The sequence below is a fragment of the Plodia interpunctella genome, chromosome 10 (genome assembly GCF_027563975.2).
Source record: "Plodia interpunctella isolate USDA-ARS_2022_Savannah chromosome 10, ilPloInte3.2, whole genome shotgun sequence".
NCBI classification, from domain to species: Eukaryota; Metazoa; Arthropoda; class Insecta; order Lepidoptera; family Pyralidae; genus Plodia; species Plodia interpunctella.
In genome coordinates, this window is record NC_071303.1 from 10,290,700 (window position 1) to 10,308,973 (window position 18,274).

Below are 18,274 nucleotides of genomic sequence, written 5' to 3' on the forward strand. Positions count from 1 at the left end.
TTTCACTACACATTTTTGCTCGCGCCAACAATGTTTTTGCTTTGTAACAGCCTGTATTTCACATAATGAAGTATTATAGCTAACAGGAGATGCAAACATTTGCAGAGCTGTCCACCGGCAGCACAGCGCATCGAGTGCTGCAGTCAATTTCATAATAGTCTCTCTCTCTCATCGTTTTCCCGATGCATTCACGGCTGCGACTCCTGGGAGCCCGGACTCTTTTTTTCCTTTATTGGAGGCTGGGTTACAACATACAGTTTCACAACACGAAAAAATAACCATCTTATTCATTAAAAATAAAACATATTTAAAGCGAATATAATATGTTTTGTCACTATCGCATTTTACAGAAGTTTGACAGAAATTTTGACCCAAAACATAATTTAGCGTGAAGCATTAACTATTTTATGAATAAGAAGGTGAATTACTAAGTATAAATAGTGTGAAACCAACAACGATAATCACAAAATAAAAAAGTTTTGATTCTTAAAAGTAAACGTTAAAAGTTGAAGAATTAGCAATGGTTTTATGTCTGCCTATTTGACATCATTTTTTTTTTAATTTCTTTAATTATGTTACAATATTTTATATGAAAAATACAAGCACTACCAACACAAACCTATATAGGTTTATAATAAGGTATATATAAGGTTGTTGGTAGTGACTCGCCTTACCACGTATAAATACGTGGTAAAGCGAGTCACTACTCATTACAAATTTACTCAGTTAATATATAGTTCTTAAGCATTAATTTGGGGATGCTCTTGTCGCCTCTCAGCTTTCAAAGCTTTTTATACCTTAATCGTCGCGTACAACATCCGTGAGAGAATATGGATCGTGTTCTAGTTTGTGATATATCATAGTATCTATTTAACATAATTTTACACATTTTAATAAATGATAAATAGAATATTACCCCAAAAATAAGTAGGTAAGATAGGTGAAAATAGACATTAAAACAAAAAATCTAGATTTAATACACAATTCTAAAGACACACATACTAAAACTACAAAAAGTTGCAAACAAAAAATCACTATCGCTAAACATTTTATTGCATAATGCATTTTCAAAATAAATATAATCTGTTGAAAATCAACATAAAAAAATTTAAAAGATTGCACTGGACATTAAAAAATATGTCGGAAAATATGCCTTTTGTTCATATAAATAGACGATTGAATCGTACGCTATAATAATTAAATTACATTTTTATGTACAAAATGTTTCTTTTTACACAAAAAATATTTAAGAGAAATTTTAAAAAATGTTTCCTCTCAGCCGCCACGTATGGCAAATTAGATTAGATTTGATTTAATTTCATTAATACTAAGCAAAGAGAAAGAAAACACAACAGTAGTTAATATTTTTCAAAATTTGTTTCAATTGTCGTAAACACAAAAGGCATAATTTTCCCTTCATATTCAGTCTGAGAACGAATGGAGCGCACTGTATAATTATGGCAAATAATTGGACATAATATTTTCCTTGCAGCGGAATTTTTATTTATAGAAATAATATTCTTGATAAAAACTCGGGCGAAATCTATAAGGTTACCCAGGGGCCTTAGTCTGGTAAACAATTGCCACGCGGTTCTGTGTTTAAATAACTAACATAACAATTCGAATCAGCAAATAGATTTGTAGAGATTTTAACCAAATTTCTTTTGACGTTAATTGGAAAATAAAATGTTGTATTGTGGATAAAATCGTACCGCGAATATTTAAGAATCGACGAGTTTAATACTCGGATCATATTATTTTTGTGACCAATGATATTGTGTCATGCTGTATTGGTCTGTCTGCTATATTTGTTAAAGCTCAATTTGAAATGACGTCTTTAATCTTACGGAGAAGAGACGTTGCAACGTCAGATAAAAACTCTGCCGCTACCACTGCAAGGAAAAAATACAGTCCGCTCTGAAATCAGTAGAAAGGCACCCAAAAGAAATAGACAACACACATCTAGTAGCGCCCTCTACTGACATACCTTTGAACCGTATCTTTTTAAGGAAAGTCTTGGGCAGTCGTGATTTCACCCGACGTCCTGCAACACATGGTTATGCTGTAGAATCTTATGGAATATATTCTTCTTAAAAACAATAAACATAATACATATTTATATTGTTTTTTTTTTATACACGATAATGACGTAAATTTCAACTGAATTCTTAAAATTTAAAGTGAGATCGAACCCAAGTCTCTGTCATTTCGATTTTGTCTTCTAATAAAATTTTAAGAATGTAGTGTAAATTATAGCAATATTCGTAAACCTAGAACATGATAAAGAGGCATCAAAGAAATAAAATATATGGTTGAATATTTTATTTGTAGACTTGGACCCCTGATAATTTTTAAGGAATTAAAAAGAGAAGAATGTTACCTAATTGTTCTTGAAAGGAAATCCGAAAGCTTTTTTGCCAATGTAAGTTTTTTTTACTTGCACAATTGAAAGCAAAGGTCTTGTATTTCAATTATTTCATACCAAATTTTACATTTCTAGACGTAACAAGTTATTATACTTCAACATTTATACCTTAAGCCTCATCGAAATATTAACATTATTCCGATCGAAAATATTATTTATTCAAGACGTTTTAGCCTCCAACGTCGATTCCAGTAAGTCCTTAATCCAAGATCCAAGTCTTAGGCAATGGAATCGAATCTATTTCCTACATAAATTAAGCATTTCCATACAATCCATTGTAACTTTTCTTATATTGTTATCGATCGGATTTCACTCACTGCTATTTCTCTGTTTACGCGAGACTAATTTCTGATGGATATTTTTATAGCAAACAGGCTTACGGCCCACTTACACTACGAACGATACGAATCACGAAAAGTCGTAGAATAAAAGTTGCTTGTTCTGACGTATCCAATTAGTCTTTAGGAGGTTTTGCGTTTGATACCAGTAACCTTGCACATGTATACACATGCTCATCTTGATAATTCGTGTTAAAATCATTTACTTTAAAATATTTTGTCTTAATCCAAAACGACATTTAAGTTATTCTCCGCGCTTCTGTTACCCGACAATAATAAATAATGTTTCCCGACTTTGTTAGTATACATTATTGTTTAACGACCTTCATAAATAAAGCAATTAAGTTTCTCTGTTTTTTAAGCTCTGCGGTAATAGAATAATTACTTGAGTTTATTATACACTTTATAAAAGCTGCCTTATGGCGAAAATTAATGATATGTAAACTAATATTTGACCGAGCGAGCAAAGCGAGCGTGTTATAAAAATCAACTTAGTGCAAAAATATGTTTTTTGTATGTTTATATGTATATTTGTAACGCGATAACTTTCGAACAGGTGGATTGATTTTGATGAAATTTAAAAGGTATGTAGGATCTGTCAATAGAATTTTAAATTCGTGGCGCAGCTAAATCGGTTAAGTCGTTTTTGAAATATTCACAATTACGTAAAAAAATATTGCGTTCGCGAGGTCCAAGTTCGCGGCGAACAACTAGTATAATAAGAAAAAGGTTCGAAATTTATATTGTTTGTTATTCAAATTTTAATTCAAATTTCTTCATTCAACTTTTTACATAATTGACGTCAATTTTTTACTTAAAACTATGTCTACCGTCGACTTCCAAATAGCGCAGCAAACTTCACCGCAGCCTTTTCCTCAGACGTCAGTTGATATACGAAAATCTTGTTAGTTATACAGACATGTCACAAATCCTTTGTGGTCGAGTGGCTTAGATACCCGCCATTGATCGATAGCTCCACTGGGCGGAGTGTTTAGTCCGCCAGCTCATATATTTTTGAAAATAATATGAACAGATAGTATAGCACAGATCACACTAGAGCGGCGACTTAACGGATTTGTCCTTCCCGAAAATCCGCTCAGAAATACGCTAATTAATAAGCAAATAATTTCGCTTAAATCCGCATTAGCCGAGGGTGTAGATGGAAGCGTCGTCTTTAATCTCTAATCTCCAAAACTCAACAACTTTTAACTTTTACGATAGAGGCCGACACAGAATTTGAATTATAAATGAATAGAGTCTCTCTATATTATTTGCATGTTAGGTATATTCGGTGTACTTACATTGTCATATTACTGATAAAAAATTATACATAAATTTATATTTTAAAAATGGTAAGCCCTTCTGGCATAATGGGGACCAACACTGTTTGAATGAGTTTCTTTCGGCATTTCTTCTCAGCAGTGGTCGTTCCGAATTGCTAGTAGTTTGTAGCTTTGGTAAACATCATTTAATTTAGAATATGACGTGAAAAAATGCCTGTGAAGGCCTAATTTCTGAATAAATGATTTGATTTTGATTTCGGTGATGACCGGCGTTAGCGTAAAATTTTGAATACTCGGAAACCCACTTTGGGAATTCCCAAAGTGGGTTACCGAATGATTATTATTTTTTGTTTTTGTTACATACTTGTTACGCCTGTCAGGTGTCCCTTAGTCGCCTCGTACGACACGGTACACGCTACAAAGCCAGCAACAAAGCCAATAGAAATGCCTTATAATATAATATACATTAAAATTATTTTTATGTTATATTTATTCATATATGTTGTTCTATGCTCACAAAAATAAAGAGCTGCAGGGCAATTTACTTCGAATTTGGTTTTTCTAACAATGATTGAAGACCCTTTTGATGTCTATGGGACCTCACATTGTGATATCTATATGGAAAAGGTTAATCTACTCGCCTGTTTAAGTTAGGAAAATAGTTATATTGTCAACATTTAGGAAATGTCCCAAGTCTTAACACGTATGCGGATAATCGAATTGGAAAATTTGATTCGAAATATGAATTTTGACCTATTTCGACCCATTCACACGCAAACAATATCGAGTTTATAACACTTCTATTTAGTTTATATTATCACAATTTCGTGGAAACCACAGAGTGTTTGCTTCATCAAGAATTCAAGAAGATTTTGGCGAAGAAAATGGCGGGTAAAAATGGAAGTTACTAAAAACTAAGTGCCAGTAAATACTAAAGAACCTAGTTAAGATTAATTATATTTTTAATCATTATTGAAGCAATCGGTTTCGTAGGATTTTCCTAAAAAAAATAAATATTATGCATGGAATTAGTAGGTACTCCGACGAAATACTTACTAAATTCATGATCTCTCCATGATGGAACTTGACAAATAGAAAGAGAATAATAATATATATTTTTGTTACATACTTGTTATGAAAAATTATTATTATATATATATATATATATATATATATATATATATATATATATATATCATTACTTTCCATGCTAGGTTTCCGGAGAACCTTTCATTTCGAGTATAATCGAGTGAAGTTAACAATGATTCGGAGGTGATTTCACATTTGCTTTTACGAAATCCCGAATGAACGCTCATTAAAAGCGCTTGCTAACATATATAGCCAGGGTTGCCACGCGTCCCTTGCTAGCCCGCTTTAGCTGGCTAGCAAGCTATTGCTTGTCAGCGTATTTGACCATTACATCATGTATTATGAAGATCTACATGTCTACATTTGTTATTTGACCTCTTCGGAGAAAAGGCTGGGGTGAAGTTTGTTGCGCCGCTTCTTCTTCACCTGCGCTTTGGAAGCCGGCAGTAGACTTAGTTTGAGTAATTTTTTTGACGCCAATAAGTGATGCATATCATCCTAAATTGAATAAAAATTTCGAATTTGAATTACGTTGGTGATAAATATATTGTTTATTTACAAAAAAAAATGGAAAACATGTATTTGTTAACAATGTTGATTATCATTAATTAAGATAAAAATTAAATTAACTATGCCGTGTCCCGTATATGGACGAGAACCTAGCTCTCTCTGTCATTTGAGCGATTTCTCCGCTGTTTCCCAGCCGCTGAGCGTCAGAACCCAATGGACAAGAGTCTAGCTCATTCACAAATAAATATCTAGTCCTAAGTGGAAGTAATTCGAAAAATCAATCAATTGAATCAATTAAAACGTCGTATTCGCAATTAGAAGTTTTGGCAACCCTATTCCTATGTTATAATTGCTGATTGCTAACTGATGTGCGCCTTAAATTAGGCTTGATAACCACCATCTGCTATTTGCGCGACGTCACATGGCCTCACTGAAATATTTGGATTTTAACAGCTATAAATAAATCTTAACTTTAATTTAGTAAATAAGGCTGGTTTAGTCAAACTATTGCTAGCTTTAATAAATAAATAAATATATTAGGACAAATCACACAGATTGAGCTAGCCCCAAAGTAAGTTCGAGACTTGTGTTATGGGATACTAACTCAACGATACTATATTTTATAACAAATACATATATAGATAAACATCCAAGACCCGGGCCAATCAGAAAAAGATCATTTTCCAATCATGACCCGACCGGGGTTCGAACCCGGGACCTCTCGGTTCAGTGGTAAGAATCTTACCACTGCGCCACCGAGGTCGTCAAAAAAGAAGATATAATATATTTACGTTACATGCCAAACCACTATTGGGCAAAGACAACCTCACGGGTTAACAGGCGGAGACTGGGCAAGCCAAGAACTAGATGGCGAGATGACTTGGACAGATTCCGCAAAAACTGGATAACTGCAACACTGGACAGGACAAAATGGAAAAACGGAGGGAGGCCTTTGCCCTGCAGTGGGACACCTGATGGCTCTAAATAAATAAAATAAGATCCATATTTATATGTATAAGGTACTCGTATAAGACCGATTATCTAGCCTATAAAGTATATACATAACTTTATCTACTTACAATGTTTTTATAAATTCTTATCTACCTTGATGACCGAATTTATAGTAAAGAAGGAGGATAATATAGTATTGCAGGAAACTGTTGATGGACCGCCTGGTGACAACACTATTCTATAAAATATGTAAACTTTTAATATATTTACAAAATATTTTAACAATGTCTAGTTTCCTTCACCTTAATTACATCATAAAGCATTCAACTCAAGATTTTTAAAAACAAGCGCGAATTTACCTGACGCTATGATTTTTTGAGCGATAACCAGCTATATCGCTCAAATGTGGAAAACAAACTTTAGGCACGATACTTATTTAAATACGCGGATATCCACAAACCGTGCAGTGGCGAATATAATAAGAATAAAATGAATATTTACGTTGTCGACGGCTAGAATCAATTGAAATGGGTTGAGTGGACATTACCTGAAACAAAATTAAAAAGTGCAATTATTATATGTAAGGACACATGCAATTTTATATAACTTAATTTACATTATTGAACCTTGGACACGAAATAAATACAATGAGAATTATGCATATTTGACCATAGATTTTCGAAAGGTAAAGGCTGTATTTGACAATATTTGACATTAACGAGTGAACGAGACAAAACATTGTTTAGTTTCATGGAATTAGTAGGTACTCCGTACAACGAAGTACTTACTAAATCCATGTTTAGTTTAAAGTATGCTTTATAACTTTTTTTTTCAAAAGACGGACAATGTATAAATTTGATTTATTTCAACAATGATTATGTGACAAAGCAAATTCACATTCATAAAACTATGCAATAATTCCAGGATATAATAAAGACAATTGAACCACAATACGATTGCAGTCAAGTCGGCCCGCGCGGGAGTCGTGTAGTTTACACAAATATTCTGAAACATGGAAAAATAACTCAATTTGAGTTTAGCGAATATTTGCATGGCGGGAATGTTTCCCGTGCGTCCTTAATTAAGTTTTAGTGTCCTAAACTCGTCACGCTATTTTGTAGGTAGGTTGTAACATTCTAATGAAAAATATATATATATGGTACCAAGCACGCAAACAGTCATACTGCCCACCTGATGGTAAGTGGTCACCGCAACCTATCGACGCCTGCAACACCGGGGGTGTCACGCGCGTTGCCTAATTTGTGTCCCGGGATCTTTAGCCACAGTACCCTGTAATCACACCGCCTCTCTCACCCTCAAACCGGAACACAACAACGCAAGCACTTCTGTTTGGCAGCTGACATAGAAGTGTTACAAAACTGTGCTGAATAAAATGTATATTTAAAAGTTGCAATTGGAAAGTACTAACTGTGCCCTAGGGCATCGCTTCCGTGGGAGTTTCGGGATAAAAAGTATTCTATATGTTATTCCAGGTTATATTCTACCCGTGTACCAAATTGAATAACAATCCGTCCAGTAGATTTTGCGTGCATGAGTAACAAACCCATACATCCTCACAAACTTTCCGTCATAATATTAGTAGGATGTAATCAAAGCATGTAAATTAAGCTGCATTTAAGTTAAGCTTCCAATCCGTTAGCTCATTTTCTTTGCTCCACTTTTACGAATCAAAATGACGACGCCAAGGCGAACGGGAAACTATCCGTGAAGTCTCAACTTTCAATCACGTCGAGACGAAACTGGAAATAAAAGAATGTGTAGTTCTAGAGATTTCGAAACGTGCGGAAGTAATGCCCCATTGGGAATTTTCTTCAACGATGGTTATACTAGGTTTTGCTGAGAATAAAAATCAAGTGCTTATGGTACATTATCACATTTTTATCGAATCCTTTTATTTCTGTTACGAAAAATAAAAATACGTTTACAAATTATTCCAGACAAGAAAGATACATGCGCAACGGCAGATTTATCCCACATAAGGATCTTACCGTCAACCGGCGATATATTTAAAGGACAGGCAAGTACCCAAGTTTATCCAAATTCTTAATGCAATCATGCGTAACTGAATAACAAACTTCTCTACATTGAAACATTCGCATTCATAATTAGATAAGATACATTTTAAAAGCGCATATCCACAAGAACACGAGGTTTAATATGACGGTCTAATTTAGTGAAAGGACGAGATTGTTTTAAGTATTTTACGACGGGTCCTGTTCTAATTACATTATGCAGATTGGTACGTGCGCTCCAGCCTCCAATCGAACCCACGACCATCGTACTCACGACCCGACCGATGTTTACACATGTCATTAAATAGTACAGAAATAAAGCTAAATACGAATTAAAAATCAGCTATTGTCAAAATTTTCTTAATTTCCATAGCGCAGGTAAAGAAACTGCACAACGACGTTATCATCATCTGCAGTCCTCAGTGACCCACTGGTGGGCTTAGGGCCCCTTCCGTCTACGCCAAACATCACTGGACACTTCACCGCAGCCTTCTCTCCAAAGTTTTCGTTCGTACATATGGACATAATGTAAATCGCATATATTTTAAATGGGTGATTTTTTTTTAAACATACAATACTTCTTTATTGTTTACATGGTTAAACAGAGTCAAGAGCGAAACTCAACGGCCACGTTTAACTGTATGGTGGGCTTATTAGTGGAATTAAGATCAAATAATTTTAAAGCGATAGATAGATATATATATATATATATATATATATATATATATAAAGAACTTATATATATATATATAAAGAACTTACAAAAAGGTTCTTTAAATAAAACAGTATTGACTTACTTATAATATATATATATATATATATATATTATAAGTAAGTCAATACTGTTTTATTTAAAGAACCTTTTTGTAAGTTCTTTACATAAAACAGTATTGACTTAAGTTACCTGTTATCTATACTATTATATTAAAGAGGTAAGCGTTTGTGAGTTTGTATGTTTGAGGCGGGTAATCTCCGAAACTACTGAACCAATTTCAAAAATTCTTTCACCATTAGATAGGTACATTACCCAAGATAGTTATATGCTACAGTTTATCTCAAAATTCCCACGGGAGCGAAGCCCCGGACAACATCTAGTTAATATTATTTTAATCAATAATGGATTTTAACGAAACAATAAGATATATATACGAGTATGTTAAAATAATCACGTCTTTAATGACTTCGGTATTGGGTTTGTTAAAATGTGGAAACTGTTTATCTGTGTTAACATTATTTTACATAGATATATTTACTTTTTATATAACCCGAGTAAAATCGTCCATAATATCCCTATATTAGTATTTAAATTGTTATCTTTTTGTAAAATTATTGCAAATAGAAAAAACCTGTTTAAACATAATCTTGCGAAGTCAAAAAGATTTTATCTTTGGAAACAGCGAGTATTATTACCATAGACAATTTAAACTAATCTACGAAGCACCTGGTGGTTATATTATATCCAACCAAAGAGTAATTCTCATGGATCGTTAGGTTATATAACGTTTTAAAATTTTTATTACATTATTACATAGCCTAATTCATAATAGACATTAACACATAACATAAATTATCTATATACTCTTGGTCTGTCGTCTGTTCGTTCCATAGATACAATTAATATATATTTCTTTTATCTATGGTTCGGTCACTCTTCGCGCGGTCATTACAATCCGTTAATTTTATTACATCCATGTCTTCCTTGGTCTTCCTTTAACTTCTTTGTTTCCTCAGAATTTCAGATTAAGGAATCCTTCTTAAATTGTTCTTAAACTATTCTAAAATTGTTCTTAAATTGTTCTTAATTTGTTCTTAATTTGTTCTTAATTTGTTCTTAAATTGTTCTTAAATTGTTCTTAAATTGTTCTTAAAGTAACAACAGCGTCAAGAAATTTCTATTTAAATCACCCAAGCTCTGAAAACCAGAAGAATCAAGACGTTGCATTCGCGTAAACTATTGTCCTAAGCATGTACAGTACAGTCGTCTGCAAGTCTAGTTACGTTATGGACCTTTACGTGGCGGTAATAGCGGTGATATTGCAATATTCAATAGCTTCATTATGCAGTTAACCGTATAGGGTATTTGAAATTGGTACAATTCGTGCCGGGCACGAGGTGCATATTAATATCAAGTGTGTGGTTTAGAATTAATTTTGTGGGAGAAATTCACACTGAATTGTGCAAGTATTATTTGATTTTGGTTGATTGACAAACTGTACTGTAGGCATTATTATTAGTAATGACTCCAGGTGTACATCAGATATAATAGCTAGAATATCTATGGCGAAAAGAGCTATATAATGATAAAAAAACATTTATTTGGTTCAAAGATTAAAACAGCCTTGAAAAAACGTATCATTAAAACATATGTTTGGAATATTGCGTCGTAAGGCAGTGAGGCGTGGACTTTGCTACAGAAGGATCGAATGCGTTACAAGCTTTTGAAATGTGGTGCTGGAGGCGCATGGAGAGAATTAATTGGAAAGCAATAGAGACAAGAAGGGGAAATATGTTTGGCCACCTTATACGACACGACAACTTTATGAAATATCTGATTGAAGGAAAAATCGAAGCAAGAAGAGGAAAAGGAAAGCCAAGAAGGGCATTCCTAGATGAAATAAAAGAGAAGGCAGAGCTCGTGTCGTGTAGGGAGGTGAAATCAATGGCTGAGGACAGAATTAGATGGAAATAATCCACCGACAAGAACAAAGTTTTTAAGATAATTGTTGATGATGATAGCAAACTGTGTAACATACTGTGTTTGACGACCTCGGTGGCGCAGTGGTAAGGTTCTTGCCACTGAACCGAGAGGTCCCGGGTTCGATCCCCGGTCGGGTCATGATCGGGAAAATGATCTTTTTCTGATTGGCCCGGGTCTTGGATGTTTATCTATATATGTATTTATTATAAAATATAGTATCGTTGAGTTAGTATCCCATAATACAAGTCTCGAACTTACTTTGCGGCTAGCTCAATCTGTGTGATTTGTCCCAATATATTTATTTATTTATTATTTTATACTGGTAAGGTAAATCATAAGTGAATTTACGAGATCGATAGGATAATAGATCATATACATGTGATTCCAGATTGAAATAGATCTAAACAATGTAATGTAATATTGTGCTGCAGTGTGTGGGTAAATTTCAACCCCCGACGACAAAAGCAGGGATGTTATAAGTTTTACGTCTGTGTGTTTGTATGGCCAATTTTTATCATTTTTTGTTTGTTTGAAAGAGATTGTTTCAGAATCGAGATTGTTCTTAGCTATGTTTGCATAATGTTTGTTAAGTCAATTTTCAATTCAGTTGTTTACTTTTTTGTTCAATTATGGACGTAAAATAAAATTCTTCTCAGAGATAAAGAAGAACAATGATGTAATGGATATCGGACATTGTAACTATGACATGTCCATAAAACAAATAGTTGAGAGATAAAACACTTTTACTACGTCATGAAACACAAGCGGTAAAATTAGCAATCTTCCGTCTCGCTCGCACCAGTCAGCTGATTTACATTTTTATGAGAGTGCACAGACTCATCACGACGATGGACAGGGAAAAAAAACAATTACTTAGATTTTAGATACGAAATTAGATGGTTTTGCTCGATGCAGATAATAATGCAGTTGGAATGTAGCATGTAAAAAATAAATATGACACAAAACGAATTTATATATATATGTGCGTGGTTCCGTCCCTAGAATAGGACACCTCCTCCCGCGGACGTCGCACATACCCTATACAGCTGATAGCCAACAAAACCATTCCCAAAGAGGGTTGAGGTTAGGCAGGCGGCCGGTGGTAAAATCACAGCTGAATCTTCAAAATTTTAAGATTTTTTTTACGACCCCGGACTTCGCGGCTTCACAACCCCGAACGCAACCGGGAACACGCAGAGATAAAAGGGAGAGTGAGTATGGATTTACGCAATGTATTTTTTAAACTTTTGTTCAGTTTCATCTGTACTTGAATTATTGTGCTAAAGCGAGATGTGTTGACATCTCATCTCATGCACATGATTGATTATCCCTTGGAAGTCCTGATAATCATCCAGGAAAGCATCCACGAAATACGATACGATGACCTGTTCAAAAGATTATGATGTATTTGATCCAAAATTTATGATAAGAAGGTCGTGCTCCTTCGAAGCGTGTGAATAAAGAAATTCTATTGGTTCGAAACCCAGTCGGGTGAATTTCACAAGCCTTTGAACGCGGCGAGTAGCGTTTCATTAGAGTACCGACATTTGTTTTTTTCAAATTAAATATTTATAAAATTAACATTGCACCAGTACTTTAGTTATTTATAAAATAGGATAATTAAATAGATTACTGTGTACGGTGTTATTTAATAAACACTAATGACATCCCGCGGCGGAGTTCATAACACTCTGGAAATTCACCCAGTCACGCTCCGCGCAGCACAGCGCATCTTCGTTGGAGTTCCAACTTAAATAGATCGTTGACCCAAAGCCAGCCTCAAAAACTGCTGCACTGATAATTTTCATGTGGTTTTCACCAATAGTGAGATTCCTGGAGGAAGGTTTATTTAGGTTAGGTGTATAATTGTGTTTTTACCCGAGCGAAGCCGGGACGGGCCGCTTGTATTATTATAAAGAAGTAAGCGTTTGTGAGTTTGTATGTTTGAGGCGGGTAATCACCGAAACTATCGAACCGATTTCAAAAATTCTTTCACCATTAGAAAGGTACATTATCCAAGATTGCCATAGGCTATATTTTATCTCAAAATTCCCACGGGAGCGAAGCGCCGGGCAACATCTAGTAAATAGATAAAAGCAAGCAGACATAGTAATTGGACTTTTATAGAAGCCTCTCTGAGCCGTCATAATAACAGAAACACACAGTTCCTATTAATTCCGCTATTATGATCGCAGTCACGTACTCCGAGCGTCGATAGAGCTATCATCTGACTGGAATGGACGCGTTTCACGATCCAAAACATTACTTGTGTATCTAGTAGCAATCAATTAATATCTCAGTTAAGTAAGTAATTAGATAAAGCTACTTTGGAAGTCAATGACCTCTCGGAAAATTATTTTGTTGATGCTTTCCTGTCGGATTTTCAGGACTTCAAAGTTTTCTTCATAGTCGAATGAGGAATACGACTATGAAGAAGAATTTTCAGAAAGATTTTAATTTTTCTTTGATGCCATACCATCACAGACGACCTCGGTGGCGCAGTGGTAAGGTTCTTGCCACTGAACCGAAAGGTCCCGGGTTCGATCCCCGGTCGGGTCATGATGGAAAATGATCTTTTTCTGATTGGCCCGGATCGTGGATGTTTATCTATATATGTATTTGTTATAAAATATAGTATCGTTGAGTTAGTATCTCATAACACAAGTCTCGAAGTTACTTTGGGGCTAGCTCAATCTGTGTGATTTGTCCTAATATATGTATTTTTATTTATGTATTTTATTTTACAGATAGAACAACACATTGCATACCACAAACATGTTACGGAGCTAATCCCATGTAATTTCTATCAATTATGTTTAACTTCTCAGTCATTTCATTCTGAGTTACCAAGAGTTTATGCATGTCTTGGCATGTCATCGATGCGAGAAAATATACATTGAATACAAAAAAATATAAACTTGGGATCAACCGATCTGTTAGATACCTATCTAACAGATCCCAAGTCAAGGTCCAAAAATCACTCTTTCCTTTACAAACATGGCCGCCAAAAACCTTGAGCAAAACAATTCATGTTACTCAAATAGAATATTTAGTTTTTCCCGCTTCATCGAGAGTGGCAATATGACTGGCCCATGGGACAGCGGTCAATAATGATATCAGAGGGCTGGTTGGTTCCCGACAGACCTGGCCGCATAGAGTTCTTGTTATAAACCTAGTCCTTGCTTACGTGTTCTTTTATCTCCCTCTTTATTATCTTGAACGTGGTTTTTATTTTCAAACCAATTTTTGTATGAATTTGTTTTTGTCGATTTTTCACTGCATAGTATAAAAATTAGATGAGGGGGGAGGACGGGGTCAGACTTTTTAATAGTTTAGAAGCGCAATTTCCCAAATTATTGGAATAATCAAGAATGTATTTTAGAAATCTCCACATCTATTTTTTAACGACCTATCGAATGAGGATCACAAGGATGTTAGGCTATCGAAGTTCATTAAATACACTTAACAAATTGCAACTATATTATAAAATGACTGTGACATACGGACGGACAGACGGACCAGACAAAACTATAAGATTTCCGTGTGGCTACGGAACCCTAAAACACTAGATAACATAATAAATAACTTGTCCATGACATTCATTAATAACAAAAACATGAATGTAGCTTATATGAAACTTTGTAAGCAATCTAGCAATACTATAATTAGCTAACATTAAATACTAAGCAATCGTACTTGACCGTCCACTGCCACCTTTAACAGGATGTTTTGGAGAAAGTTAACTTAGAATCAACCTTAGTACTATTACATAAGGATCAGTTTTAAAACTGTAAAAAGCCGTTAGAGTTATGGAGTTTACGCCTTCTGTAACAGTTCGTTTTATAGGACCGACTGTAATTTATATTAAACAAGAAAGTTGCACAAAACACTATTTGAATTTGTTACTAGCTGTTGTCCGCGGCCTGTGTTACTTTCCTATTATTCCGATACCAAACCAATTCACCAATCTTTAACGTAATAAAAGGACCAAGAAAGATAGGGCGCATCCCTGTCTTATAAGTTGGCAATGCATCAATGACTCTTATTGGATGGCTGGTGACCATGGACTGTGATGGTTGCTTACCATGCCATATACTCGTATGCTAATTTATCTACTGTGATTTATAAAAAAGGCTTTTAATAGCGTAAATGTTACAAGTGGAACTAAATTAAAGACATTGTTCCTTAAGAATCACATATCAATTGGTGAAAACCGTACAAAAATCCGTACGGTAGTTTTTGAGTTTAATCACGTTCATACAGGCAGACCGACGCGACTTCTATTTAAATGTTCATTATTACAAAATTGTATATAAAATAAAAGAAGCTAGAAGAAATTTTCCAAGTTACGCTTTTAATTTGTCCATTGGCCGGCGAAAAACTCAAAAAGCAGAAAGAAACACGAGAATTCTTCTATTTGTGCATGCATAATCTGTGCAATCTGACTGGAGTGGTAATGAAACGCTGTCGACAACCAGGGGCCCAAGTCTTGAGAATAGCATAATCAGAAATTCTTAGAATCCATTTGATTTACAACACAAATTATTAATTGTTATTCGCCATTATTTTAATTGGGAATTTCGATTCATATAATTTATATAAATATTATTTCGATTCATATAAATTCGATTTATATAAATATTAGTCTATAAATATTAGTATAAGAATAAGTTTGTATCCAAGATCTTTCATCTGAATAAACATAACGGCGGTTATACATTATCAACAAAAAATCTGACGAACTACAAAGGTTTCGATGTACATTGCCGGTTATTCCTTGCGTAAACGGTACGGTGCGGTATTCTTGAATAAACAGTTCGTTTTATTTGAGCGATTTATTGAAAACTTCCCCATCCATATAGCGTCAGAGCACCGGGACGCTTAACAGAAATGTTTCAAGATGTTTGTACTGGCTGAAGAGTAATAATAATATATATATTAATATATATTAGGACAAATCACACAGATTGAGCTAGCCCCAAAGTAACACATTGACTTCTTAAAATATTTCTTTATTTTCTAGTGTTTTCATTGCTTACACTGGTTTCATTCAAGTGGCCAAAAGGCATCTGGCATGACCCATGGGACAGGCTTAGGGCTAGTGTAGGAGTCACAGATTCATTTCCTTTCGTGTAGTTAGATTTTTTTAGGTTATGAAACACCATTGTAGTTATTTTTGTTAAATAAAAATTATTATTATGACTACCAACCGTGTCTATTGGCATGTAATCGCATACGACACTAGTGTACTTAAACTGTCAACCAGTGTGCAGTGTATGAAAACTACCATACATGAGTCCGATTGGTACACAAACTCATGTGATACGATTAGGATTCAAGACTTTTCGAAGACAGGCGGAAAGTCTTAACTACAAGAATAAATGTCTCAAAAGTGATGGGAGTATTTCGCAGAGCACATTGATACAATAGCAGACGTGACTGGGTCCTGTGCTCGCGTCCCGCATATGCAAATTACTATTGATTTTCACTGTTGTCTGCTTTAATAATTACTCTTCTATAGCTTATCGCGAGTGAATATTAATGTATTGGATATATCTATCGTCAATAGACATAAACATTCAAATTGTCTCGACGCAGAAAGTCAGAAAGTTGTTTACGCAAAATGTCATCGTGAAAAAATTGATTATGTTCAAATAAAGTCAGTTTTTTTCGCAATAAGTAATTTATTTTCGTGAAAATATTTTAGTCTAGTTGGAATATTTTCATCGGGTTAGTGTACGAGTTTGATTTTACACAGATAAAAGGGATCGTATACCGTATAGGAAATACTTAAGGGATTTTAGTATTTTAACTTTTCGACATCTAAATGTTCGTGAGAAAAAATCTCGGCAGACGGATACGCAGGACGAGACGAAGGGAACTGACATTTTTTTTGCGTTTTTTTGTAAGGAATTGTAACGTGTACGTGGATACGCGCGTGTACACGATGTTAAAACTCCACATATTTGTGATACATACTTGCTTCACAAGGATTCGCACTGGCCTTTTAAAATATATGTTATATTTATATGCCCCAAAAAGGACAAAATTCCATAATTCAGTAACATTTATATTTTCAAGTAAGTTAACATCAAAGTAACTACTATTTTATATTAATATTTATGTATGCGCATGTTTGGATATAGTAAAAAATTCGCTTTATATTTTTTGAAAATACGTAAGTCCAATTTAATAAAACACGGCTTCGCTCGGGTAAAAACGTAATAAATTATACACTTAAACCTTCCGGAACCACACTATCTATTGGTGAAAACCGAATGGAAATCTGTGCAGTAGTTTTGAGTTTATCGCGAACAGACAGACAGACGCGGCAGATGATTTTCTTTTATAATATTTAAGGATACGGATTACAAGGTAAAGAATGCGTACGTGCGTGCGTACTTTGAGCTATTCACATCTCACTATCGAATCGATTCGCAGTGAGACGCAGCTAACCAATCACATTGCGGAATGGATGTCGTCGTGTCACAATGTCGCACTGTGATTGGTTAGCTGCGTCTCGTGCTTGCGTGGGCCGGGTCGTGAGGTTCCCTCTATTATGGTTGAGCTACGCGATGGCTGTCCCATGCGTCAACTCGTGAACGGGTGCTGCCAGAGGGAACTGGTCATCTCGTTTCTCATATATTTTCATGTAAGTTAATTGTGTTTCACATCGATATATATATATATATATATATATATATATATATATATATATATATATATATATATATATATATATATATATATTATAATCAGCACTCGGATCACAATCATAACCTGTTTTGATATACCTTTTGACTATGTACATTATGTACTTTTATATATTATTAGAAAGAAAAGAAAAAATTTTTTTTTTTTTGTAAGAAACAATAATGGTAAGCCGATCTGGCATGATAGGGACCAACACTGTTCAAATGAGTTTCTTTCGGCATTTCTTCTCAGCA

General features: G+C 34.5%; 1 protein-coding gene across 4 annotated transcripts in view; it reads right to left on the minus strand.

The window, feature by feature from the left end:
- Nucleotides 1–18,274, minus strand: part of mgl (Megalin) — a 266,890-nt gene that overhangs the window by 67,593 nt on the left and 181,023 nt on the right. For 2 of the 4 annotated variants that reach the window (XM_053750824.1, XM_053750823.1), the window contains exon 2: nucleotides 1,988–2,044. The exons of the other annotated variants lie outside the window; for them this stretch is intronic. In XM_053750824.1, coding sequence (XP_053606799.1) covers nucleotides 1,988–2,044 — 57 coding nt within the window. The remainder of the gene's footprint in view (nucleotides 1–1,987; nucleotides 2,045–18,274) is intronic. 4 annotated transcript variants of the gene reach the window in all.